The sequence below is a fragment of the Tachypleus tridentatus genome, chromosome 10 (genome assembly GCF_004210375.1).
Source record: "Tachypleus tridentatus isolate NWPU-2018 chromosome 10, ASM421037v1, whole genome shotgun sequence".
NCBI classification, from domain to species: domain Eukaryota; kingdom Metazoa; phylum Arthropoda; class Merostomata; order Xiphosura; family Limulidae; genus Tachypleus; species Tachypleus tridentatus.
Window position 1 is genome coordinate 20,236,080 of NC_134834.1, and position 26,150 is coordinate 20,262,229.

Below are 26,150 nucleotides of genomic sequence, written 5' to 3' on the forward strand. Positions count from 1 at the left end.
GTTAATGATATTAAAAACAATCCTCTTCCCACATAGTACGTACGTTGGCGTTTTTATCCAAAGAAAACATCCATTGAGATATAAAACCAAACTTTAAAATATAAACAGGAAAACACAAACAAATAACGCCCATCGTAGGGGCATAGTGAGGGGAAGTCAGAACCACATGTTTATTTTAAAAGGGCTATGAGTTGCACAAGTTTCTGTTCCACTCTTTTTTGAAAAAAAACAAAACAAACAAACCTGCACACAGTCACTAGGGCTGACTACGCTCCTGAAGTTCCACGCATCGTAAAATGGTGTAATCAAACTAAATTGAATATTTTGAATTTTCTATGATCATATTTAAATATAGTAATATAGAAGCAGTGTGTTACATGTATATCATATTGACATTGCCGATGACATAAAATCAAACTAAAAACCAATGTAACTGTTTTTCTTTTTTATAATTCTAATACAAAATATCTTGAAATTCATTTCGACTTGATATGAATTAAACTTTTATACTAAACAAAGAGGGCGCTAAAGGTGTTCACTTGTGTAACAGAAATTTGAGATTAGGCTTATCTGATATCAGTAAAACTGGGAATTGGTGTGTGGATACAATTTTTAACTTCATACACAAAGTAGGTTTTAAGTTTATGACTAATTTCGATGTATTTGTTGGAACAACTTGTTTGTAATTGAGTCTTATTTGTAAAGAAATAATCGAATGCACATACTTTTCATAATCATAAGTCTTCAATTTTGAATTTTACCACATTCTAATAGTAATAGCAACACATGGCTCATTAGTATATGAACTTAAACCCGTAGCTACAGCCTACGCTAATGTATAGGTTATGTATGTTACATTAACAACCTGTACATTATTGTAGCTTGAAGTTCAGGCTCTGATCCTAGACGTGTTTGTTTAATCTTATCAATTTTTACACTCTTAAGTTCAAATTTAGGTGTGTTGAGTCACTAGTCCTAGTAATTACTTGCTACTGACTAAGTAACTGAGTGTTACTGTTAGAAATTACGGATTTACTTACCATATTAAAATAGTTTGCGATATGTCATATAATATAAATCCAATTTGGAGCTGTACTAATTGTACATTAACTAAATTGTTATTTAAAAGGTTGTGAGTGATCTCACAATTTTCTTAAGACATAAGTTAAATACGAAGGTATATTCGAGTTAACCATTATTATAATAGTCGTAAATATATAGTGATATTATTATAATATATTAATGTGTGAGATCATGAAATTTGATTGAGTGACATAACTGACACTTAAGTAATGTTGGAAGAACACATTGAAGGTGCATTATAATTCATTTATATATATATATATATATGCATGTTAAAGTGTAATATTGCTTGCTATATAGTAATAGAACTGAACCGTTTTATCTCATTTTAGCAATAAAACGTTCTTACAATGAGACAAAATATCACAAAAATTGGTTTTGCTATAAAGTAAATTCAAGTATGAACATTTTGTGTTTTATTTTATGATGTCACTTAATGAATAGTTGAAGCTACTAAAAGTAATATTAGCTAAAATGTGTTAGCAGATTGAAGTATTGTAGCTTGGTGAAGTCCAACTATTTTTCTTCCCCTAAATGGTATTAATATTGTAATTTCGTTCAGTTTAAGAAACTTTAGAAGTCCATCATCAGGTAAAAAGTTAATGATTGGACTCAGAACTTAAGTATTACAATATTAAAAGGAAAAATCACTTTAACTGCATTTTCAATTTATATCAGTAATCAGGTGGGTAAAATGTCCTTCAACGTGTAACACTTGGTGCAATTTTAGAACTAGCTGTAACAGTGATAAGTATGTTATTTAAAAACAAAAAGAACAGTTGTTAAATATTTGAAAATGCACTTATATCACAGTTTAATCAATTTTTTTTAAAATAAACTCTTAAGTTTTTGCAGATTGAATGATAGAGTTGAATTGTTTATTAGATTAATTAACATAATTACCTATGGATGCAGTTTATGGTGTTTAGTGTTGTAAAATAATGCAGGTCTAACAATTTAAACTTCATCAGGATTGTTTTAGTTTTAATGATGGGTGTTCCATAATTCAGCTATGCAAATATTGAAAATAATAATTATGGATTTGTTGTAAATTGGAAGAGTTTATCGTGTGTACCTAATTTTGGATAAAGTCTTCATTAACATAGTTGAAAACTGATTTAATTAGGTAAACATATAATTTAAAGGGTTAACCGGTAAATTGTGTGTTTTAAGTTGCATTGTTAAGAAATAAAAGTGATTGTTTCTTCCTACACAAACACGTGAAATATTTTTTTATGGTCTGATTGTTAATTGTCATGTCTTACTTTTAGTATCAGTGCAGATTGGTGTGAATATGAAAAACTGGACCTGAATATTACACTAGCAGGTTCGGTGATGAGCTGAATGGTTTAAGTCTTGGCTCTTCAAAACCACAAAGCAGAAACAGTTCCCAAGTTTGGGGTACTGTTATTACTGTGATGTGCTCTGTAAAGTTTAGTATTGTATGAATTAATGCAATAGTCGTTACATTTCTCCAATTTAACTTATTTGCTTGACCTAAGTAAATGGTAAATGCAAACCAAAACCTGTGTTTAGCATAATGAGCCTTGTGAACAAAATGAGTCTTCATTTGAAGATCTGATATTAAAACTGATTATATTCATTGTACTGAATTTTTTACACTAACACTTAAGAAATAAAGTTAGTTTACATTCATAATCATTTGGTCTATTTACAGAAGAATTATAGGACCTGTTACTTGTGCTGCTAAAAGATGATTGAAATTACGTGCAACGATCGACTTGGAAAAAAGGTGCGGGTGAAGTGCAAGTATCCTTTTGAAAGCGGTGTTACTTGTGTGTACTTAGCATGGTTCTACATAAAGCAGTGTTACTTGTTTACACTCGTGTGTACTTAGCATGGTTCTACATAAAGCGGTGTTACTTGTTTACACTCGTGTGTACTTAGCATGGTTCTACATAAAGCGGTGTTACTTGTTTACACTCGTGTGTACTTAGCATGGTTCTACATAAAGTGGTGTGACTTGTTTTCACTCGTGTGTACTTAGTATGGTTCTACATAAAGCGGTGTTACTTGTTTTCACTCGTGTGTACTTAGCATGGTTTCACATAAAGCGGTGTTACTTGTTTTCACTCGTGTGTACTTAGCATGGTTCTACATAAAGCGGTGTTACTTGTTTTCACTCGTGTACATAACATGGTTCTACATAAAGTGGTGTTACTTGTTTTCACTCATGTACTTAGCATGGTTCTACATAAAGCGGCATTACTTGTTTTCACTCGTGTACATAGCTTTGTTCTACATAAAGCGGTGTTACTTGTTTTCACTCGTGTACATAACATGGTTCTACATAAAGTGGTGTTACTTGTTTTCACTCATGTACTTAGCATGGTTCTACATAAAGCGGCATTACTTGTTTTCACTCGTGTACATAGTTTTGTTCTACATAAAGCGGTGTTACTTGTTTACACTTGTGTACATAGCTTTATTCTACATAAATGTTTTGCATCATTAGCCCATTCAGGTTAGTCACAGAAACTGTTTGCTGTTGAAATAGTATGTACATGCACCACAAAGATTAGCTTTTGGTATCGTATGTTTTAAAAGAAATTTGCAAATGTTGTAAAGTTGTAACATTTTCAGTTGCTAAATAAAACACGGTCGGCAACTTTTATTTCAAGTCCGTAGGTGGTGTAATTGTAGGCCATCTTGTGATGAATGAACTTTTAATCAGTAAGTGTAGAAAATATTTTTGATGGTGCAGCTAATGTCTGAAAAAAAGAAATTTGGCTAAGGAGGTTAAAAGTTAAAGGTGTGTTATGGAGATTTGTCTAACAGGTTTGGTGAATGTCACCCTACAAAGTATGGATTTGTATTCTCTCTGGAAATACAGTACACAAACAAAACATTAAAATCTGAAATGATAACCCACACAGTTAAACCAAAAGTCAAATGTAAAACTACTTTATGGGAGAATCTCACAACAGTTTTATTTACAGATGGTAAATGTCATAAGATTTAAATTTGCCCACAAAAAATTTTAAAGCTCCTGAAAGGGGTAGAGTCTGGTTTTATATACCAAAATACATTAACACCCACAAAGCCAGGTTGCTCATGATGCTCACCACACATCTTTAGAAACAGGGCAGGGAAGTTCCATTCGTTATTCAACTCATCAACACAAAGGATGGCTATCTGTTTCAGGAATCACAAGTGAAACCCACAGCTATCCTTCCTGTAAGAAACCGTAACTAGTGATCGATAGAATAACTTAGTCATAGACAGTAAACTGAGTTGTGAAAGCTACCAGTGAAAGTTTTACTCTGATGTTCTGTTGTAATATTTTCAATTGTTTAAGTATATTAGTGCAGAAAATTCTTACGGTATAAGAAATGTTCTGTAGAATTTTTTTAAAACTGTGTGCATGATTCATGAAATCTTTGAAGTTGAATTGTTCTGGTTTTAAAAATCAGTATAGCGACTTACATTTGTTGTGTGCATAAATAAAAGTTAATGTATACATTAGAATTCAGTGGAATTATTTGATCAAAATGTACATGTCTAGGAACAGAAGAGAGTGGTTGTGTGCACATGTTCATAGGAGGAGTTTGACTGAACCACTTATATTTGTCATATAAACAAATTATGTTTGTATAATTATAGTGGAACTATCTATAGTAATTAATATTTTCTAAATAGTCTACATTTTTTTGAGGAGCCATTAACATTGTTTTTACTTGAAATAATCGCATGCAGTGACTTTTGTTGACACTGTAATTGGAAGCCTAAAACCAACCATATTGCTACTGCCAGCTTTTGTGGGTTGGACTCTTTACAATAGGTTTGTGGTATTGTTGGTAATAAATTTCAACAGTAAACAACAACATGGTCCACTTGTTTTAAAGTATATTAAAACTAGTCAAACATGTATATATAAATGTTCATTAAACTGTTGGTTTATCACAGTTGTATACAGAGCTTTAAATCTCTCTTTCATCAAAGTTCACAAAATTGGTTCAGTTACTCGTAAACACATTTGGTAGATGAAATGTTCTTCTCTGCTGTGTTTTTACAATACAGTATATGCTAATTTTTTCCTTTAAAAATTGCCACCATACACAGTATCTCTAAGCTTGTAATCATGCAGTCTAGATCTAAATTATCCATTATTGACATGCTGATTGTGCTTTACACAGTTGTTAGCTTTTGATCTCGCAGATCAGAAACCCCAAACAAACATTCTGCATACTGGCCTGTGGTACATGGTGTTTTCCAGGATGTAAGTATGCTACTAATGAAATCTGCCAGAGGGCTCTTTTTTATTTTAATAATTAGTTTGTTATCTTGACAATAATATTTCCAAAATTTGCTGATCACCATAACTTGGTGTAAATGGCTACTTTTGTTCCTGGAGATCCTGGATCACATTTCTTATTTGGCTTACATGAGGAAAATGGGTCTTAGCATTGCAGTGTGCGAAGTGTTTGGGTTATGGAAATTTACAAAGGATCTTTTTTCCCATTGGAATTCTAATATAGCAAAGGAAGAACAGAATGGAAGTGTAATTTTTGTAAAATTCTTGAAATATTCAGTTGCATGTTTTGAAAGTAGCTAATAGATTTGAGATTAAGGAAAATGTGTGAAAAGTTATTGTATGCTTTTATTATACTTCAGTGAGGTTACTTTGGTCATGTTTTTGCTGGACAAATTGCAGAGATAAACAACTGCAATGACTTTGGTTTAAAAATTTTGATTGTGAAGAGAAACTTGAAGATTTAAACTTGTTTTCATTGAAATTCAGGTTAAGATTCAACAGTTTTTAGGATGTTTAATGAAACCTGTGAGGAGGTGGAGTTAAGCAAGGTTGAAAATGATGAATACAGAGAGAATGAGGACCAAAGGATCTGATGAGGACCTGAAGATTTTACCGTCACGTTGGATCAGGACCTGAAGATTTTACTGTCACGTTGGATCAGGACCTGAAGATTTTACTGTCACGTTGGATCAGGACCTGGAGATTTTACTGTCACGTTGGTCCACTGACTTAAATTTCAGTAAATCAAAGTGCTGTATGGCTAAGTTGTAATTAACATTTACTAAATGTGACATAGCTGCTCTAATTGGACACATTGTAATTAACATTTAACAAATGTGATATATCTGTCCCAACTGGACACATTGTAGTTAACATTTATCAAATATGACATAACTGTCCCAACTGGACACGTTGTAGTTAACATTTGCTAAATGTGACATGACTGTTCCAGTTGGACACATTGTAATTAACATTTACCTAAGGTAATATAACTGTTCCAACTGGACACATTTAGTTTTATGTACTGCATATAATGCTGTACTGACTTCTTCATACTCTGGGTAAACTTGCTCTTTAGTAATTACAAATTGTTTGGAAATTTTGTTGCGTCATAGTTGGATCAAAAAATAAGTTTGGTTAATTTTTGTTTTTGTCAGTCAAATTGTTTATGGCTTTAGTAACATAATCTTTATGATTTGGTACTGTTCCAAATGTCTTCCCCTCGGTGTGGATTCCTGTACGTGGTGAGGGGACCTCCCAGGGAAGGTTCTGTTCTATCTGGTTAACTTCTCTGGGATCTAAACATCCACCCACGTGTTTGCCGTGCGTGGCGACCCGTGAAGGGGAGGAGAGGATCCTGGTGGTTGAGGGGTCCAACCCTAACACACCACTTTGGTCTCAAATTCCTGTAGACGGCCGGCCTTTGGGTGGACCCCCCTTGGGTCAATCGGCTGGTCCACTTGGGCTAGAGTCAACTAAGTACCAGTGTTGGAAGTTCTCAACGGGTGTTGTGGACATTGTGCCTGATGCTGGTGTTTGGGTATAGTGCTCACAAAACCCTGGCGTTGCTGCATTGTCCTTGCATGACTTTGTAGTGTGTCCCCTTGTAGGGCTCCATGGTGGGTGGGGTCAGTGGGTACCGAAATTTTTTCTTTTTCCTATGGATCCTCCAAAAAATTTAAATAAAATTGTAAAAAACAGTCAATAGGTAAGCAACCACGTCTTGAATACTCAGAACAGCAATCTTCAACATCAGTAACACACGTACCTCATTTTCTTATATTACATTCTCTTTCGGAAAAACCTTTAGGGCAAATGTCCCCTTTTTTTATTCAAAAGGGACTAGAGGGACTTGCTGGCTCTCCAAAGTCAGTAAAGAAACTTCGATCTGGTGACATATTGGTTGAAACATCCACATCCCAACACAGTGAACTCCTCTTGAATTCAAAGGCAATTGGGGATATACCTATTGAGGTTACACCCCATGCTACCTTGAATTCTTCACGAGTTATTGTTGAAAGGGATTTGAAGAACGTTCCCGAGTCAGAGATTCTCGCTGGTCTCTCCACTCAAGGAGTTTCTGCAGTGAGGCGCATCTCCACTCCCAAAGATGGAGTTACACTGCCAACAAATACCCTTGTTTTAACATTTACTTCACCACGTGCACCTGCCACCATCAAGGCAGGTTATCTCATTGCAGGGTTCGCCATACATACCAAACCCTCTTGATGTTTCCAATGTCAGAGATTTGGCCACTCAAAGACATCTTGTCATGGTTCCCTGACATGCGCTCGTTGTGGAGGCAAGGACCACGATGCCTGTGACTGTGACATGAACCCACATTGCATAAACTGCAATGGTTCTCACCCCTCTTACTTTCATTCTTGCCCAAAATGGTTGGAGGAAAAAAAGGTGCAGCGTTTGAAAAGGACACATAACATTAGTTATCCTGAGGCTCGGAAATTGCTGTCCACAACTCCATCTCGGACATATGCTGCTGCACTTCATTCCACAATTACAGTGGGAGTGCAGACAGATCTCTCTGTGCCTCCAAGAGAATCGTTTTCAAAACAAATGAAAAGCCTTTTGACCTCCGTGGTTAAAAAGGTTGATGAATCGACTTCCACACCCATCTCTGTTCCTCCCATACCTTCCAACAAACCTCAAGATCCACGTCCTTCAGTTTGAAATACAGGCATTTCTTCTGATACATCTTTTTCTCCCACCACAAGAGACAAAACAATTATTCATTCACGTCCTCAGTCACTGGAGTCCCCTTCCAATAACAAAAACCTGCCCACCCGACCCAGAGCAGGATCCATGGAGGTTGATAGACCTCCTCCGACTAAAGGCAGTAAAGAAAAAAGACGTGGTCGTAAACCGAAGGGTTCTCCAGCCACTTCACCAACCCATTCTTAAAAATGGCCACCTTGATACAATGGAACTGTCGAGGTTTACGTTCTAATCTGGACGATATCAAAACGCTGATTGCTTCCTACCATCCTGTTTGTCTTTTTTTACAAGAAACATTTCTCAAAACTGCTGATACTGTCTCCATTCGGCAGTTTTCTCTGTACAGAAATGACAGGTTGTGTGATGGTCGAGTACATGGAGGGGTGGCACTGTTGGTTGATCAACACGTGCCCACCCTGTCTTTGTCACTCTACACACCCTTGGAGGCTGTAGCCATCCGTGTTTCCTTGGGTCATACCATCACTGTTTGTTCTCTGTACCTGTCCCCTGGAGAGACATATGATCAATCAGATCTTGATGCTCTTGTTGAACAATTGCCATCTCCATTTCTAATCCTAGGGGATTTTAATGGACATCATCCCCTCTGGGGAAGTGCTATTATTGATGGGAGGGGGCCGATCTGTAGAGCGGATGCTCTCTGATCACAATCTTTCTCTTTTCAACACTGGTTCTTCCACTTACTTTCATGCACCTAGTCAGTCCTTTACCGCTATTGATCTCTCAGTTTGCTCCCCTTCATTATTCTCCCATTTTTCATGGAGTGTTGACAGTAATTTACTAGACAGTAATCATTTTCCGATCCTTTTAAGAGAGACAGGCCGTGGTCGATGCCACCCTACCCACGTGCCCCGGTGGAAGCTGGATCAGGCAGACTGATCCACTTTCACTGCTCTCGCAGAACTTGATCCTGCCATCGTAAATCAGCCATCAATAGACGACTGTGTAGCAGCGGTAACTGACTGTATTACACATGCAGCTGCTCAGTGTATTCCTAAAACCTCGACACGTTTTTCACGATATCCTTGTCCGTGGTGGAATCCTGCTTGCCACTTAGCGCGGAAGGCTCAAAAGCGGGCCTGGGATAGTTTTCGTAGATATCCCACACTTTCAAACCGGGTTGCTTTCCAACGGGCCCGTGCACATGCTAGGTGGGTAAGACGTCAAAGCCAGAAGGATTCTTAGATTAAGTTCACAACCAGCGTATCTTCTACCACCAGTTCCAAGATCATATGGGACAGGATTTGAAAGGTTAATGGGCACTACAATTCTGTCCCCCTCTCGATCTTACTCTCTGATGGTCAGGAGGTGACTGATGTTCGGAACATCGCTAACTCTCTAGGTGAAAGTTTTTGCTGGGTATCTAGCACTTCTGCTTGTTCCTCCACCTTCCTGGCCATCAAGACTGGGCAGAGCGATCACCTCTTTCCTTCGAACTGACTGTTTCTTTGACTATAATTGTCCCTTTACCCTGGTGGAACTAAAAATGGCCCTTCATCGGTCTGACAGTACGTCTGTTGGACCTGATGATATTCATTATGACATGTTGCACCATCTATCTCCTGCTTCTCTTGATGTCCTTCTGATTGTTTTCAACCGGATCTGGCAGGAGAATGTTTTTTCTGATGCCTGGCACCAGGCTATTATTTTACCTTTCTCTAAGCCAGGGAAAGATCCCAAGATTCCTTCAAACTACCGTCCAATTGCTTTGACGAGCTGTCTCTGTAAGACATTAGAAAGGATGGTTAATGCTCGTTTTGTTTGGTTCCTTGAATCAAACAACCTCCTCTCGCCCACCCAGTGTGGGTTCCGTCGACAGCACTTCACCACAGACCACTTAATTCGTCTTGAAACATCTATCAGAGAAGCCTTTCTCAACCGCCAACATCTTGTATCAATATTCTTTGACATAGAGAAGGCTTACGACATAACAAGGAGGTATGGCGTTTTGCGAGACCTCCATACATATGGGTTACGTGGCCATCTACCCATGTTTATTAAACATTTTTTAATGGACAGGAGATTCCAAGTTCGTGTGGGTTCGACACTTTCCCGTTCTTTTGTACAGGAACTTGGAGTCCCTCAAGGCTGTGTATTGAGTCTTACACTCTTCAGTATAAAGATAAATGCCATCACTGAACAACTCCCTCTCACTGTTGCGAATGGGCTGTATGTCAACGACTTTCACATCTCATGTCAGTCGTCAAACATGAGATATATTGAGCGGCAACTACAAACCGCCCTCAATTGTGTACGGAAGTGGACTCTGGCGAACGGCTTTAATTTCTCTCTCTCCAAAACTGTATGCATGCACTTTTGCCGTCGACGGGGTATTCACCCTGATCCTGAACTTCATATCGGTGAAGTTTTGCTGCCAGAGACCAAGTTTTGGGGCTTATCTTTGATCATAAACTGACCTTTATACCACACTTAAAGCAGCTTTGGGTCAAATGTACAAGAGCACTGAATATCCTCCGTGTTCTCTCTTCTACCAGTTGGGGGGGCAGATCGCTGTTCAGTGTTAAAGGTATATCGTGCTCTTATTAGATCGAAACTCGATTATGGATAAATGGTCTATGGCTCTGCCAGACCCTTGGCCTTAAAGATGCTGGACCCCATTCATCACCAAGGACTTCTACTCTGCACTGGGGCTTTCCGTACCTCTCCAGTTCAAAGTATATACATTGAATCTCATGAACCTTCTCTACACCTTCGCCGTTTGCAACTATCTTTACAATATACTTCGAAACTTCATTCCTTACCAAAGCATCCCACCTGGAAATGTGTTTTTCTTTCTCGGTGAGCAGTACTTTTTCAGAACAGACGATCTGTCATTGCTCCGTTTGGCCTTCACATCCGGGCGCAATTGGATGAATTGTGTCTGTCCTTGGATAACATTGCAGATTCCACAGGTTGGCCCATCCCACCATGACTTATTACAGCCCCCAAATGTGACATTTCTTTCAGTCACCTGAAAAAAGGCAGATACTCCAGATTGGAAGTACCATCTTTTATTCAATGAATATCTTTCAAACAATCATTCAGTTCTCACTTATACAGATGGTTCCAAATCAGGTAATTCAGTGGGCTCTGCTATGGTTTGCTATGGGTCAGTAATTGCGCGCAGAATCCCTTCTACAGCTTCTGTGTTCAGTGCTGAACTGTATGCCATATCTCTTGCCCTGGATCATATTGCAGCTGAGCAGTACTCCAACTGCACTATTTATACTGATTCGCTTAGTTCTATACTTGTCTTGGAATCGCTACACGTTAGCTCACATCCTATTCTCGCTGATATTCAAACCGACTGGCCCATTTCTCATTAGCAGCTACTTCAATCCAGTTTTTCTGGATACCAGGCCATGTTGGTATTGGGGGAACGAGCTTGCAGACATGGCAGCTAAATATGTCTGCTTCAGCACCATCACTCCTATGCCTATTCCGTGCATGGACTATGGTGTTGTCTTCAAGGCTCGACTCCGTGCCAGCTGGCAGTCCACTTGGGTGAGCAGCGACAACAAACTTTTCAAATCAAACCCAAAATTGGACTTTGGCCATCTAGCTTCCATAAAGTACGGAAGGAGGAAGTTGTTCTCACTAGGCTACGCATTGGTCACAGTTTTTTAACTCATCATTTTCTTTTATCTGGAACTGATGCACCAATGTGTAGTTTGTGTAACACTCAAATCACTATCAGCCACGTTTTACTTTCTTGCCATCGTTACAATTCTCAACGACGGCAATATTTTAAATATATTTTTTCCCAGGGTCAGTCTGTAACATTGGACAGAGTTATTGGTGATGGTGACTCTGTCCACCTTGATAATGTTTTTAATTTTTTAATGGCCATTAATCTTTTTAATCTCATTTAAGTGTTGCATATTTATTCATTACACCTTTTTAATTGTGGTTCCTTTTTTACAGTTTTAATCTCTCTCATTCAATTTGACATTGGACAATGGCCAGAACATTAAATAACTTGACACCAGGACTGGAAAGGCCAACATCAGGTGACTAACGCTACTGTTTGAACTATCCGTTTGAACTACTCGTTAGTCGTCCTGGCGAGTTGTTATTATACTTTTGCTGCATATCATTTCACACTTTTACTACTTTACTTTTTAGTACTGGCCATATTGACTCATAATCCGGAACCAGGACTGGAAAGACCAACTTCAGGTGACTGACGGTGGTTTTTATACTTACCTGTTAGTCTTCCTGGCGGGTTATGATCATTACCATTTTGCTAGAGTAAATATTTTACAACTTTGAACACTGGATGTCACCATTGGTTTTTACACCATTTTCTGTTTTAATTGCTGTTTTGTTTTTACCTTCATTTACTTTTACAAATTTTACTCCATTTACTTGACTTTATCTTTTTACTGGACATTTGGCTACTCATTGTTACAATTTTGCTGTCTCTTTTAAAACTTCTATTATTTTAAATTTTGATACTGGTTGCTATGACACATAACCCGGAACCAGGACTGGAAAGGCCAACTTCAGGTGACTGACGGTGGTTCTTGAACTTACCTGTTAGTCTTCCTGGCGGGTTATGATCATTACCTTTTTGCTAGAGTAAATACCTTACAACTTCTTATGCTCTGCCTTCTATCTTAACATTGTAGACTAGGTGTCAACATTGGTTTTATACTTTTTTGTTTTACCTACATTTATTTATTTATTTATTTTTTTTTACATTTTTACCGAATGTCTGGCGCAGATAGCCTCGCTGCTTTGTGCCATAAAACACTAAATCAATCAATCAATCCAAATGTCTTATTTGAGAGTGCAGTAATTTTTAAGGACATTTTCAAACTTGCTATTTCTTCAGCTTTAAATGTAATTTCTCTTCTGCATTTTCTGAAGTATTTGTGAATAGTTTCCTTTGAGAAATGTTAGTAATAGATTAAAACTACCTAGAAAACATTCTCAAACTTAGAAAAATCTGTATTGTACATCTATACTACTGGTATCATGTGGCTAGGTTTCATCCAGTCTGTAAATATGAAAAGGCTTCCTCAGTTTAAGCTCCTTGGTGGCTCAGTGGTAAGTCTTGAAGGTTTGTGGTGCTTAAAATTGAGTATTGATACCCATGGTGGTCAGAACATGGATTACCCGTGTTTAACAACAGACAAATCTTAATTAAAATCAGAGTTTAAATTTCAAATAAATTTATATAGACCTTCATGAACATAATTCATGGTTGGGTCATGTATTTAGTGTAAATATAAATTTGCATCACACTTAAGTTTCAGAAAAATTCTTTTAATTTATTGTGGGATGAACATATATTCCAGCATTTGAATAGGACTATCTTCATTTCATCCCAAAACTGTTTTAGCTGATTTTTTTTCTAGGGAAAATAACACATGATATCCAGAAATAAAAGCTATTTTTTCTATTGGTAAATCAATCAGTTAAATGTTGATGTATCCTGGAAATTAACTACAAATAGGCTTAGTTAATTTTGTGTTCATGCTTGGATTTTGTTGTTTACAATGTTTTCTGTATAAATCCAGGTTTGTTTGCAGTAATAACTTATAAATTTTGAACTTTTAAACTTAGCTTACTTTCTGTGAAACTTGGTTTTCTTTTATATATAAGCAATTTTTTTTTTTTTAAGTTAACTAGTTTGTGTAGCTTAGGGTTTTAGTTGTGAGTTTCGGTTCGAACATTTTTGTTTAGGTTAGATTTAGATGTGTGTAGTTGTTGGTTTAACTTTTCATGAATTTTAATTTTACTGGAATTTCACTGTTCTGAAGTTTTCATATTATAGTTTAACTTAAGGGAGAATACATTAGGTTGACACTCACACAAAACTACACAGTTACCTGTACTTAGGTTTATTTTGTTAATGTCTTAATAATAAACATTTGTGGACTTGTAAGCTGTACTCCAATCAGTATCAAATGTTTTTTCTCAAAAGCCCTGGTTGGAGATTAGAGAGATAATTATACTTCATAATACAATATTTTCCAAATCTTCAGTTAGGCTTAATGCAGAAATCCATTATTCTTAAGGAATATCACAGTATGTACCTGTTTTTCCCTATGGTAGTACCTACACACACTTGGATACAGATATTATTAAATTATTAATAAAATAAAAATTATTAAACTTTGATTCTGTTCAGTTGATCAGAAATTTATAGGTTCATGTACTAAAGTCTCATAAAATATTATTTATTCCTTGAGTATCTTTTACCAAGGAAGTGTATTTCTTTTGATGATGGTCATCTATTACAGTAATACTTGTTTGTTTGTTATTCTGAAAATGTGCACATGCTTATTTCATTGGATCTAAATATACCTTAATAGACGTTTTCTACAAAATATTAAATATTTTAAAAATGTCAGGTCACAGAATTACAACATAAGTTTATTTATCGATAGTATTAAGTATGGTTAAGTTTAGCTCTAACTAAACTAAATTAAAAAACATGCACAATTTTCAGGGTTAATATTTTATCGAATATATGGTGTGTGTAATAAAGGCTTAACTAATGTTAGGCCTAAGGCAAGTGAATTTTTAGATGTTTGAGTTTGTGACCAGAAATCTTGTGTTTACTGTTGCAATAAAGAAACTGATTTGACCATAAATATTTTGTGGATCTTTGGTAATATCTAATTGAAATGTAATATATCAGCTTTGTGTGGTGAGGTTGAGTAAACAGAATGGTTTCAATTTTAAATTTGAGAGTTTGTCACTTAGTATTTCTAAAAACTTGTATCTGAGTGCAGTACAGTGTAGTACTATTCATATTATTATCAAAAGTACTTTTTTCTTGAAAACAAAGTGAACATTATGTTTGTAAGTTTTCCTTAATGAAAACTAGTCCAGATGACACCATTGGAGACTTGAAGAAATTGATAGCTGCTCAAACTGGAACTCGGTGGGATAAAATAGTTCTGAAAAAGTGGTAAGTTTCCTGTATTCTTACGCTTTGTTTAACATGTAAAGTGTTTTCAATATTTAGTACTTACTTGACAGGAATAGGAATTGTATTTTTTAAGTAGTACCTTCATTGCTTATTGTGTTCTAGAAGGCTGACTAATATGACTCTAAAGGAGATTGGTCCAGTTAGAGTTGGACAAGTAACTTCCTATGTTCTTCCTCTTATTTTGACCAAACTTGTAACCATATTATATCTCTGAATTTTCTAAATGGATCTTTAAAAAAAAAAACTTAGTAAACATTAGCAGTCAGTTCGACATGAAAAGAGATTTTGTAGTAAAGAATATTCTGTGTATTTCTTTTCATCCTAAAGTTTTCATATTTAATTTGCATAACCTCTAGAAGCTAAATGAATATTAAGGGTCTATTTTCAGTAAAACTTTACCTGTTCTTTCGACCGTAACACTGACTGCAGCAAAATTGGCAATGAAGGGAAATTAAAAGTTGCAAGAAAAATAATTTTAAATTATCTTTTACTCTTGTTTCAAGAATGACTTTGTGTTAACAGTTACACCTTTCTCATAACTTTGTGTTGACAGTTACACCTTTCTCATAACTTTGTGTTGACAATTACATCTTTCTCATAACTCTGTGTTGACAGTTACACCTTTCTCATAACTTTGTGTTGACAATTACACCTTTCTCATAACATTGTATTGACAGTTACACCTTTCTCATAACTTTGTGTTGACAATTACATCTTTCTCATAACTCTGTGTTGACAGTTACACCTTTCTCATAACTCTGTGTTGACAATTACATCTTTCTCATAACTTTGTGTTGACAGTTACACCTTTCTCATAACTCTGTGTTGACAGTTACACCTTTCTCATAACTCTGTGTTGACAGTTACACCTTTCTCATAACTTTGTGTTGACAATTACATCTTTCTCATAACTCTGTGTTGACAGTTACACCTTTCTCATAACTTTGTGTTGACAATTACACCTCTCTCGTAACTGTGTTGACAGTTACACCTTTCTCGTAACTCTGTGTTGACAGTTACACCTTTCTCATAACTTTGTGTTGACAATTACACCTCTCTCGTAACTGTGTTGACAGTTACACCTTTCTCGTAACTCTGTGTTGACAGTTACACCTTTCTCATAACTCTGTGTTGACAGTTACACCTTTCTCATAACTTTGTGTTGACAATTACATCTTTCTCATAACTCTGTGTTGACAGTTACACCTTTCTCATAACTTTGTGTTGACAATTACATCTTTCTCATAACTCTGTGTTGACAGTTACACCTTTCTCATAACTCTGTGTTGACAGTTACACCTTTCTCATAACTTTGTGTTGACAATTACACCTCTCTCGTAACTGTGTTGACAGTTACACCTTTCTCATAACCTTGTGTTGACAATTACACCTCTCTCGTAACTGTGTTGACAGTTACACCTTTCTCATAACTCTGTGTTGACAGTTACACCTTTCTCTTCTAATATCTTAAGTTACTTGCCTTTCACATCTGCTTTCATTTAATTTTTGTTACAGCAGAACAAATTTACGTAGATGACAGAATTATAGTCGTGCCACAATGTGCAAATGCTGGGATGTTTCATGAGATGTTTTTCATTTAAGTTTTCTTATCTAGTGTAAGAAGTTCCTAGGTTTAATTATTTTTATAACAAGGAAATACAAATAAAAAAACGAGAAAGTTCGTCTTTGATTCGGGTCTTTAGTTACTGACGAGCAGGGCATTTGACCTTCATGTTTCTTTTATAATGTTGTTTGTTCACAAAATTATTAATTTATTAAGCCAGGATTGATAGATTTATTTAAACATTTCCATTTGAAATTAAATTTAAAAATATATAAAAGTACTTGTATTATAAAATACTTAAGGTATTCACATAATTGATGAAGTAATGTAATTCAGTTTTGAATGTAACTGTAGAGAGGTTGTGATATATACTTTGATTCAACTCTCTCCAGAGGGTTGATTCTATTAATCAGTATAATCGATTAGCCGTGAAAACTGACAACGTTGATTAGTTTTATGTAAAATAATTAAAATTATGGTTAAATCGAGATTGCCTTGAAAACAGTCAAGCGATTATTAGTTTTCATTATTCCAAAACATACTTCAGCTGACAATACAGCCATTTCTCAATCTTCAGGGTTTCTACTTTTTGCCCATCTCGGCATTGAAAATGTTTGCTGTAGTCTTTTATACTCTGCTCAAGTACCCGAGGCAAATTCTAATTTGCAAATATCTCCATTAACTTCAGTGCACCCTTTATCTATGTGCTGTAAGCACCTTTTTAAGATAATCTAATCACTTTTTCTTGACAAAGCATTTGGCATTCAGCAGGTGTATCGTGCTTATTTACTATTTTTGTTGTGACTTAGAACATGGTTGGCATTTCTACAGGTATCTTTTTGCTGATGTTTATACGCTACCTGATTAAACAAAGAAACATACTGATGGATATGAATTCCTGAGTTAATGTTTCTTCTGTAGTGGTCTCTCCCACTTCTGCCATCTGGTGTTTGCCAGTAGTCTGTTAAAGAAGTGTTGACATCACGTGGCCAAGCACTGTTACACTTAATGAACCAAGTGTATCCCAGGATGACTGGTATGATCGAAAGAGTTCTCTGCTTTATTAGTAAAAGTGTTAATACCCGTACCAGCTGTCTTGAGTCACATTTATAATTCATGTGGGTTTCTCATAATCACAAATAACAAACCAAGTGTTTTATTCAAGACACAATTTGTAAAAAGAAATACCTGGACTGCCAGGATGTTGACAAACTGACACGAGTTTTGATCTTTGTCTCTGCTCTTTGGCCACCTGGTGTTGACATTGTTTTCTACGTGACTTGTTCTTATCAAATCATGTTGTTATTGACTGTATGAACACTAATGTTTAGTGGTATCAAATGTTTTATAGACTTTATTTGATTTTCAAGTGTTTATTGGCACACACAAAGTACACTGTGAAGCTGGAAAAAAGGCACAGTTTGATAAAGATAACAAATTTATTTCTATATACGAATAAAATATACTTCAGAAAATCATTGTTTTAAATGTATTTTTTGTTTAAACTAAAAATTTATTTTTCTAGAGTTAATGGTGTGTTATTCCTGTTACAGGTACTCAAATCTAAAAATCTTAACTTTCATATGAAAAGCTTAATTTGATATGTGATGTCTATACATCCAAACTAAACACGTTGCATTAATAATTACACCCAATGTAAGTATGAATTAACATCCAATGAGTAATGTTAGTGTACAACACAACTAATGTTTCACTCATATTTTTACTGTTAACCCTGCAGTGTTTACTATGATTATTTGAGTTGGTTAAATCCTTCTTTAAGCAGTAAAGTCTCTGTTGTATGTAACAGCTACTGTGGAAAACTTGAGATTAATTTTACAGCTTATATTTTTAACTTGTGTACTTGTTTATCTCTCTATTAAACCATGAAGTATCAGAATGTTGCAATTCATTGCAAATGTTTATTTCATTTGTGTCGTTTCTCTCATTGTTTAGGTACACAGTTTTTAAAGATCATATTAAACTGGAAGATTATGAAATCCATGATGGCATGAATCTGGAACTTTATTATCAGTGAAATCCAATGCAATTGATGTGATTTTGCATTAATACAAAAGGTCGCCCAGGAACTGGAGTTTTCACACGCTTCGTGTTTAGAGTTAAAGATATTTCAATGTGGAATAAGATTGGCACCTCTCAAACTTATCTGTGTGAATTTCCAGAATCAAAGATGTTATAAAAGAATCGGAGATTAGACGTAATCAAAACTGTGTTCTTAAAGAAAATGAATTTTTTAATTAAATGCTTTTTCCATGTAAACTGTGTGCTTGAATTTCTCAGTTTCCCTGTTATCATGTTTCTCTGTTTAATGGTTTCAAAGTAGCAAGTTTTACTTTTCTGATTTTGTTAGGTAAGAACAGTATATCAATTACATTCAAATGTTTTGTAATAATACTTCTCGAATGTGCACAGTTTAACCGTAGTTTCAAGATTCTGTTCGTATAAAGAATCATCGTCAAAAGTAAGGGTAATATCGTAATTACGTTGTAAAACAGTTCTTCGCATACAATTTGCTGTTTGAACATGTTTAATAGTATAAAGTAATTATTACGATTTCATGATAATTTTGAAAGTAAAACAATGCTTTTGTTACACAGATCAGCTGTAAAATATCACGTGTTAAAATAAACGTGTGTAAAGTATGTGATTTCTAACTTTTTGTATCTAATGTATGAATTAAACATGTTTTTAAAGAATGTTTTTCTAACTAGGAAATCCTTTCAGTTTTTAGGCTGCTATTAGAACCAAAAGTTTTACTTCTAAACATTGAATGTTACATAACATTTTTACACCACCATTTTGAAAGAGAACTGTTATTAATCAGTGGAAACTGATACAAAAAATAATTATTACGAATTTATGCTTGTCTGAAATTAAAAATATCATTCATATTTTAAGTTTGAGTTAGTTTTTTTACAATAGGCTAAGAATGATACATTTTTCTCACTGAAATTGTTGTAACATTAAATAATCTTTAGTGTTTCTAGATACTTGCATAACTTAAGACAAGTTTAGTGTATAGGATATCTTGTCTACATTAGAAGCTCGTGAAAGTTGTAGATCATACAGAATTTAAAATTAAATTAACCAAAATAACAAAAATCAATTTGGAATTTGTCATTTCATTTTTGGAAAGTTCTGTTCCTCGCCAGTTACCTTGGACAAGGGTATCATACGAACAAGACTAAACTTCTTGTAATGGTGGAGTGTATTTTATGTGCGTAGTGTTTTTAGTTTGCTATTTATGTATAATCTGGAAACTGTGGTAGCATTGATGATACTAATGTTGTTAAAGATTGTGTGCTGAAAAATATATAAGAATAATGCTGCACTTCCTTCAAAACCTATACGATTCACTGTATTGAGTCGATAAACCAAAACACCCATGACCACAGTTAAGATACTGCTTTACATAAACCAAGAAACCAGTGCTGTTGAACACGATGTATTGTTATTTTTTTGTTTACAAGTTCGTGAAGGACTTTTTGTATTCTTTAATTGTTATTTGTTCAGTATACTACATTATTTACAACAGTGTTTTTAATTGTTCGTAGCACAACACTTTTCAATATACTACATTATTTACAACAGTATTTTTAATTGTTCGTAGCACAACACTTTTCAATATACTACATTATTTACAACAGTGTTTTTAATTGTTCGTAGCACAATACTTTTCAATATACTACATTATTTACAACAGTATTTTAATTGTTTGTAGCACAACACTTTTCAATATACTACATTATTTACAACAGTGTTTTAATTGTTCGTAGCACAACACTTTTCAATATACTACATTATTTACAACAGTGTTTTTAATTGTTTGTAGCACAACACTTTTCAATATACTACATTATTTACAACAGTGTTTTAATTGTTCGTAGCACAACACTTTTCAATATACTACATTATTTACAACAGTGTTTTTAATTGTTCGTAGCACAACACTTTTCAATATACTACGTTATTTACAACAGTGTTTTTAATTGTTTGTAGCACAACACTTTCAATATACTACGTTATTTACAACAGTGTTTTAATTGTTCGTAGCACAACACTTTTCAATATACTACATTATTTACAACAGTGTTTTTAATTGTTCGTAGCACAACACTTTTCAATATACTACGTTATTTACAACAGTGTTTTTAATTGTTCGTAGCACAACACTTTTCAATATACTACATTATTTACAACAGTGTTTTTAATTGTTCGTAGCACAACACTTCAATATACTACATTATTTACAACAGTGTTTTTAATTGTTCGTAGCACAACACTTTTCAATATACTACGTTATTTACAACAGTGTTTTTAATTGTTCGTAGCACAACACTTTTCAATATACTACATTATTTACAACAGTGTTTTTAATTGTTCGTAGCACAACACTTTTCAATATACTACATTATTTACAACAGTGTTTTTAATTGTTCGTAGCACAACACTTTTCAATATACTACGTTATTTACAACAGTGTTTTTAATTGTTCGTAGCACAACACTTTTCAATATACTACATTATTTACAACAGTGTTTTAATTGTTCGTAGCACAACACTTTTCAATATACTACGTTATTTACAACAGTGTTTTAATTGTTCGTAGCACAACACTTTTCAATATACTACATTATTTACAACAGTGTTTTTAATTGTTTGTAGCACAACACTTTTCAATATACTACATTATTTACAACAGTGTTTTTAATTGTTCGTAGCACAACACTTTTCAATATACTACGTTATTTACAACAGTGTTTTAATTGTTCGTAGCACAACACTTTTCAATATACTACATTATTTACAACAGTGTTTTTAATTGTTCGTAGCACAACACTTTTCAATATACTACATTATTTACAACAGTATTTTAATTGTTTGTAGCACAACACTTTTCAATATACTACATTATTTACAACAGTGTTTTAATTGTTCGTAGCACAACACTTTTCAATATACTACATTATTTACAACAGTGTTTTAATTGTTCGTAGCACAACACTTTTCAATATACTACGTTATTTACAACAGTGTTTTTAATTGTTCGTAGCACAACACTTTTCAATATACTACATTATTTACAACAGTGTTTTTAATTGTTCGTAGCACAACACTTTTCAATATACTACGTTATTTACAACAGTATTTTAATTGTTTGTAGCACAACACTTTTCAATATACTACATTATTTACAACAGTGTTTTTAATTGTTTGTAGCACAACACTTTTCAATATACTACATTATTTACAACAGTATTTTAATTGTTTGTAGCACAACACTTTTCAATATACTACATTATTTACAACAGTGTTTTAATTGTTCGTAGCACAACACTTTTCAATATACTACGTTATTTACAACAGTATTTTAATTGTTTGTAGCACAACACTTTTCAATATACTACATTATTTACAACAGTGTTTTTAATTGTTTGTAGCACAACACTTTTCAATATACTACATTATTTACAACAGTATTTTAATTGTTTGTAGCACAACACTTTTCAATATACTACATTATTTACAACAGTGTTTTTAATTGTTCGTAGCACAATACTTTTCAATATACTACATTATTTACAACAGTATTTTAATTGTTTGTAGCACAACACTTTTCAATATACTACATTATTTACAACAGTGTTTTTAATTGTTTGTAGCACAACACTTTTCAATATACTACATTATTTACAACAGTATTTTAATTGTTTGTAGCACAACACTTTTCAATATACTACATTATTTACAACAGTGTTTTTAATTGTTCGTAGCACAACACTTTTCAATATACTACATTATTTACAAGTGTTTTTAATTGTTCGTAGCACAACACTTTTCAATATACTACATTATTTACAACAGTGTTTTTTAATTGTTCGTAGCACAACACTTTTCAATATACTACGTTATTTACAACAGTGTTTTTAATTGTTCGTAGCACAACACTTTTCAATATACTACATTATTTACAACAGTATTTTAATTGTTCGTAGCACAACACTTTTCAATATACTACATTATTTACAACAGTGTTTTTAATTGTTCGTAGCACAACACTTTTCAATATACTACGTTATTTACAACAGTGTTTTTAATTGTTCGTAGCACAACACTTTTCAATATACTACGTTATTTACAACAGTGTTTTTAATTGTTCGTAGCACAACACTTTTCAATATACTACGTTATTTACAACAGTATTTTAATTGTTTGTAGCACAACACTTTTCAATATACTACATTATTTACAACAGTGTTTTTAATTGTTCGTAGCACAATACTTTTCAATATACTACATTATTTACAACAGTATTTTAATTGTTTGTAGCACAATACTTTTCAATATACTACATTATTTACAACAGTGTTTTTAATTGTTCGTAGCACAACACTTTTCAATATACTACATTATTTACAACAGTGTTTTTAATTGTTCGTAGCACAACACTTTTCAATATACTACATTATTTACGACTGTTTTTAATTGTTCGTAGCACAACACTTTTCAATATACTACGTTATTTACAACAGTGTTTTTAATTGTTCGTAGCACAACACTTTTCAATATACTACATTATTTACAACAGTGTTTTTAATTGTTCGTAGCACAACACTTTTCAATATACTACGTTATTTACAACAGTATTTTAATTGTTTGTAGCACAACACTTTTCAATATACTACATTATTTACAACAGTGTTTTTAATTGTTTGTAGCACAACACTTTTCAATATACTACATTATTTACAACAGTATTTTAATTGTTTGTAGCACAACACTTTTCAATATACTACATTATTTACAACAGTGTTTTTAATTGTTCGTAGCACAATACTTTTCAATATACTACATTATTTACAACAGTATTTTAATTGTTTGTAGCACAATACTTTTCAATATACTACATTATTTACAACAGTATTTTAATTGTTTGTAGCACAACACTTTTCAATATACTACGTTATTTACAACAGTGTTTTTAATTGTTCGTAGCACAATACTTTTCAATATACTACATTATTTACAACAGTGTTTTTAATTGTTCGTAGCACAACACTTTTCAATATACTACATTATTTACAACAGTGTTTTAATTGTTTGTAGCACAACACTTTTCAATATACTACATTATTTACAACAGTATTTTAATTGTTTGTAGCACAACACTTTTCAATATACTACATTATTTACAACAGTATTTTAATTGTTTGTAGCACAACACTTTTCAATATACTACATTATTTACAACAGTGTTTTTAATTGTTTGTAGCACAACACTTTTCAATATACTACATTATTTACAACAGTGTTTTAATTGTTCGTAGCACAACACTTTTCAATATACTACATTATTTACAACAGTATTTTAATTGTTCGTAGCACAACACTTTTCAATATACTACATTATTTACAACAGTGTTTTAATTGTTCGTAGCACACCTTTAATGTCAGATAACTGAAAAGAAATGTCTAAAAACAGTATATCAATTTTTGCCTGTTTTTGTGCTTCTGCAAGAGTGTAAAAGGTTTGACTTGCAATAGGAAGTACTGTATTTAGTAATTATAACAGAACAAAATAAAAAAAAAATTATTTGACATGTGTAAAATGCACTGGGACTGTACTAGGTGAGCTGATCAGTTTGTGTAGTTATGAATTAAACTAACGTTGAATACTGAAACAAAAAAAATATTTCACTCCCCAAAGACAAAAAGTATTGTGTCTATACTATTTTTTTCAAGTTGGTCCAAGGTCCTAGTGTGGCATAACAAGATATCAGGTCATCCCTTAAACAATGTTCGATTTTAGGCTCAGTCAAAGAGAAAGGATTTCAAATGCTTTTAATGTAATTTAATCAATAATGTGTGTTCTATTATTATTAATTACTTCCTGCCAATGATTCACAAGCTTCTGAATGTCACTTCTATGAAATTCTTGGGGTTTCGAAGAAAGAATGTAGAGAGAGTAGTTTTGACATCTTTATGTGTTCCAAGCTCTTTTCCATCAAGATAGTTCTGCAAACTTCAGAATAGATAATAATCTGATGGGACAAGGTCTGGAGAATAAGGAGGATGTGGAAGTTTTTCCTAGTCTAGCTCTTGCATCTTTGCAGATGTGATCATTGGTGTATGGGGCCATACATTATCTTGGTGTAACACAACACATTTATGATTGATCAAGGCAAGCCTTTTCTTTCAGTGCAACATTCAAGTACTTTGTTGACAGTAGAAGTCTGATGTAATTGTTACATTGAGTGGCACCAACTCATAGTGGATCACACCAACAATATCTCACCAAACACTTAATAAGACTTTCCTAGGATGGAGATCCATTTTGAGCTGTGCTTTAGCCAGTTTACCTGCACTGAGCCATAGCATGCAGCACATAACATTTTTATAAAATATCCGTTTTTCATCTCCAGTCACTCACCTATCCAGAAAAGGTGAGTTACGTTCACAAGAGTGCAGAGAAGTGCAAATATCCACTCTTGCTCTAAAATTGGCTTCTGTAAAATATAAGGGATGCATTTTCCAAGTTTTGACACCTTTTCAAGCTGTTGCAGATGACGGTGAACTGTTGAATTAAGCTTCTGTGCTAGTTCTTCAACTGTTAACGCACAATATTAATCATGTGCAGCGAGCAGTAAGTCTTCATTAAACTCAACAGGATGATTTGAATGCGGTGCATTATTTAAGCTGTAGCAGAGATGCCAACCATTACGATTTGAGCGTAATCATTACGATTTTGTATACATTACGACTATATGCTCATACAAACAAATATTACGACTTGTTGCAACTCTCAAATTATTATGTATTATATAGGCCCATACAATAAAGTGATAAATTGTTCCCCACGGGCTTGAGAGGGGTGAAAAGAAAATTTCTTGTGAGATACAAATAAATTTTGATAATAAATAAAAAACATAGTTCAAATGGCTACTTGCGATATTCATGTTTGTGCTTACAATAATAAAATATTTGTATCTCCGACGTCTACCAATAGTTTGAGTGCGGTGCTTCTTCATACTGGGTACGTGGGGAAATCCATAGTTACGTCATTGGTGCTGGTCAGCCAATCAGCGCTTACGTAGATGGGTATTTCTCGTTTTCTGAGCGGCATAGAAACACCAATGTGATCGTTCACAAGATGGAAAAAAAGAGGCCTCGTTCACCATATTGTCTTGTTTCTGGCAAATCTAAAAGGACTAAAACTGTGAATCAAAAATTTAGGAAAGAGTATAGTGCAAAATATCTGGACACTGCATCAAAAGTCAATGACAGTCATGCATTTTGTACAGTTTGTCACATCGATTTTTCTGTGGCGCATGGTGGGATAAACGATTGTTCCAGACGTAAAAAATCGGCATCTCACCAACAAAAGGCTGAGGCGAAGACAAAAACGATGCAGATAACGACATTTATGAGTAAGCATTCAGAATATGAAACCATAGATGCGGAAGTAATATTCACGCAATTCGTCATTGCTCATAATTTACTCCTAGCTG

General features: G+C 34.0%; 1 protein-coding gene across 3 annotated transcripts; it reads left to right on the forward strand.

The window, feature by feature from the left end:
* The first annotated feature begins 527 nt into the window (after window positions 1-527).
* Window positions 528-19,743, forward strand: ubl (Ubiquitin-like protein 5). 3 transcript variants are annotated; one of them, XM_076460228.1, is made up of 4 exons: window positions 528-629; window positions 2,762-2,853; window positions 14,913-15,035; window positions 18,577-19,743. In XM_076460228.1, exons 2-4 carry the CDS (start codon window positions 2,798-2,800, stop codon window positions 18,656-18,658), a joined length of 261 nt encoding a protein of 86 aa, XP_076316343.1. In that variant the 5' UTR covers window positions 528-629; window positions 2,762-2,797; the 3' UTR covers window positions 18,659-19,743. The 3 variants fall into 3 exon arrangements, with proteins under 3 accessions (XP_076316343.1, XP_076316344.1, XP_076316346.1); XM_076460229.1 differs by having other exon boundaries at window positions 14,952-15,035; XM_076460231.1 differs by having other exon boundaries at window positions 561-595; window positions 14,952-15,035.
* The last annotated feature ends 6,407 nt before the right edge of the window (window positions 19,744-26,150 follow it).

Excerpts from the sequence above, each read along its gene's own strand:
- ubl (XM_076460228.1), top strand. The coding sequence starts at position 2,798 with ATGATTGAAATTACGTGCAACGATCGACTTGGAAAAAAGGTGCGGGTG. Across the intron at positions 2,854-14,912 it reads AAGGTGCGGGTGAAGTGCAA|TGAACATTATGTTTGTAAGT; the intron begins GTATCCTTTTGA and ends TTGAAAACAAAG. Across the intron at positions 15,036-18,576 it reads AAAATAGTTCTGAAAAAGTG|GTACACAGTTTTTAAAGATC; the intron begins GTAAGTTTCCTG and ends CTCATTGTTTAG.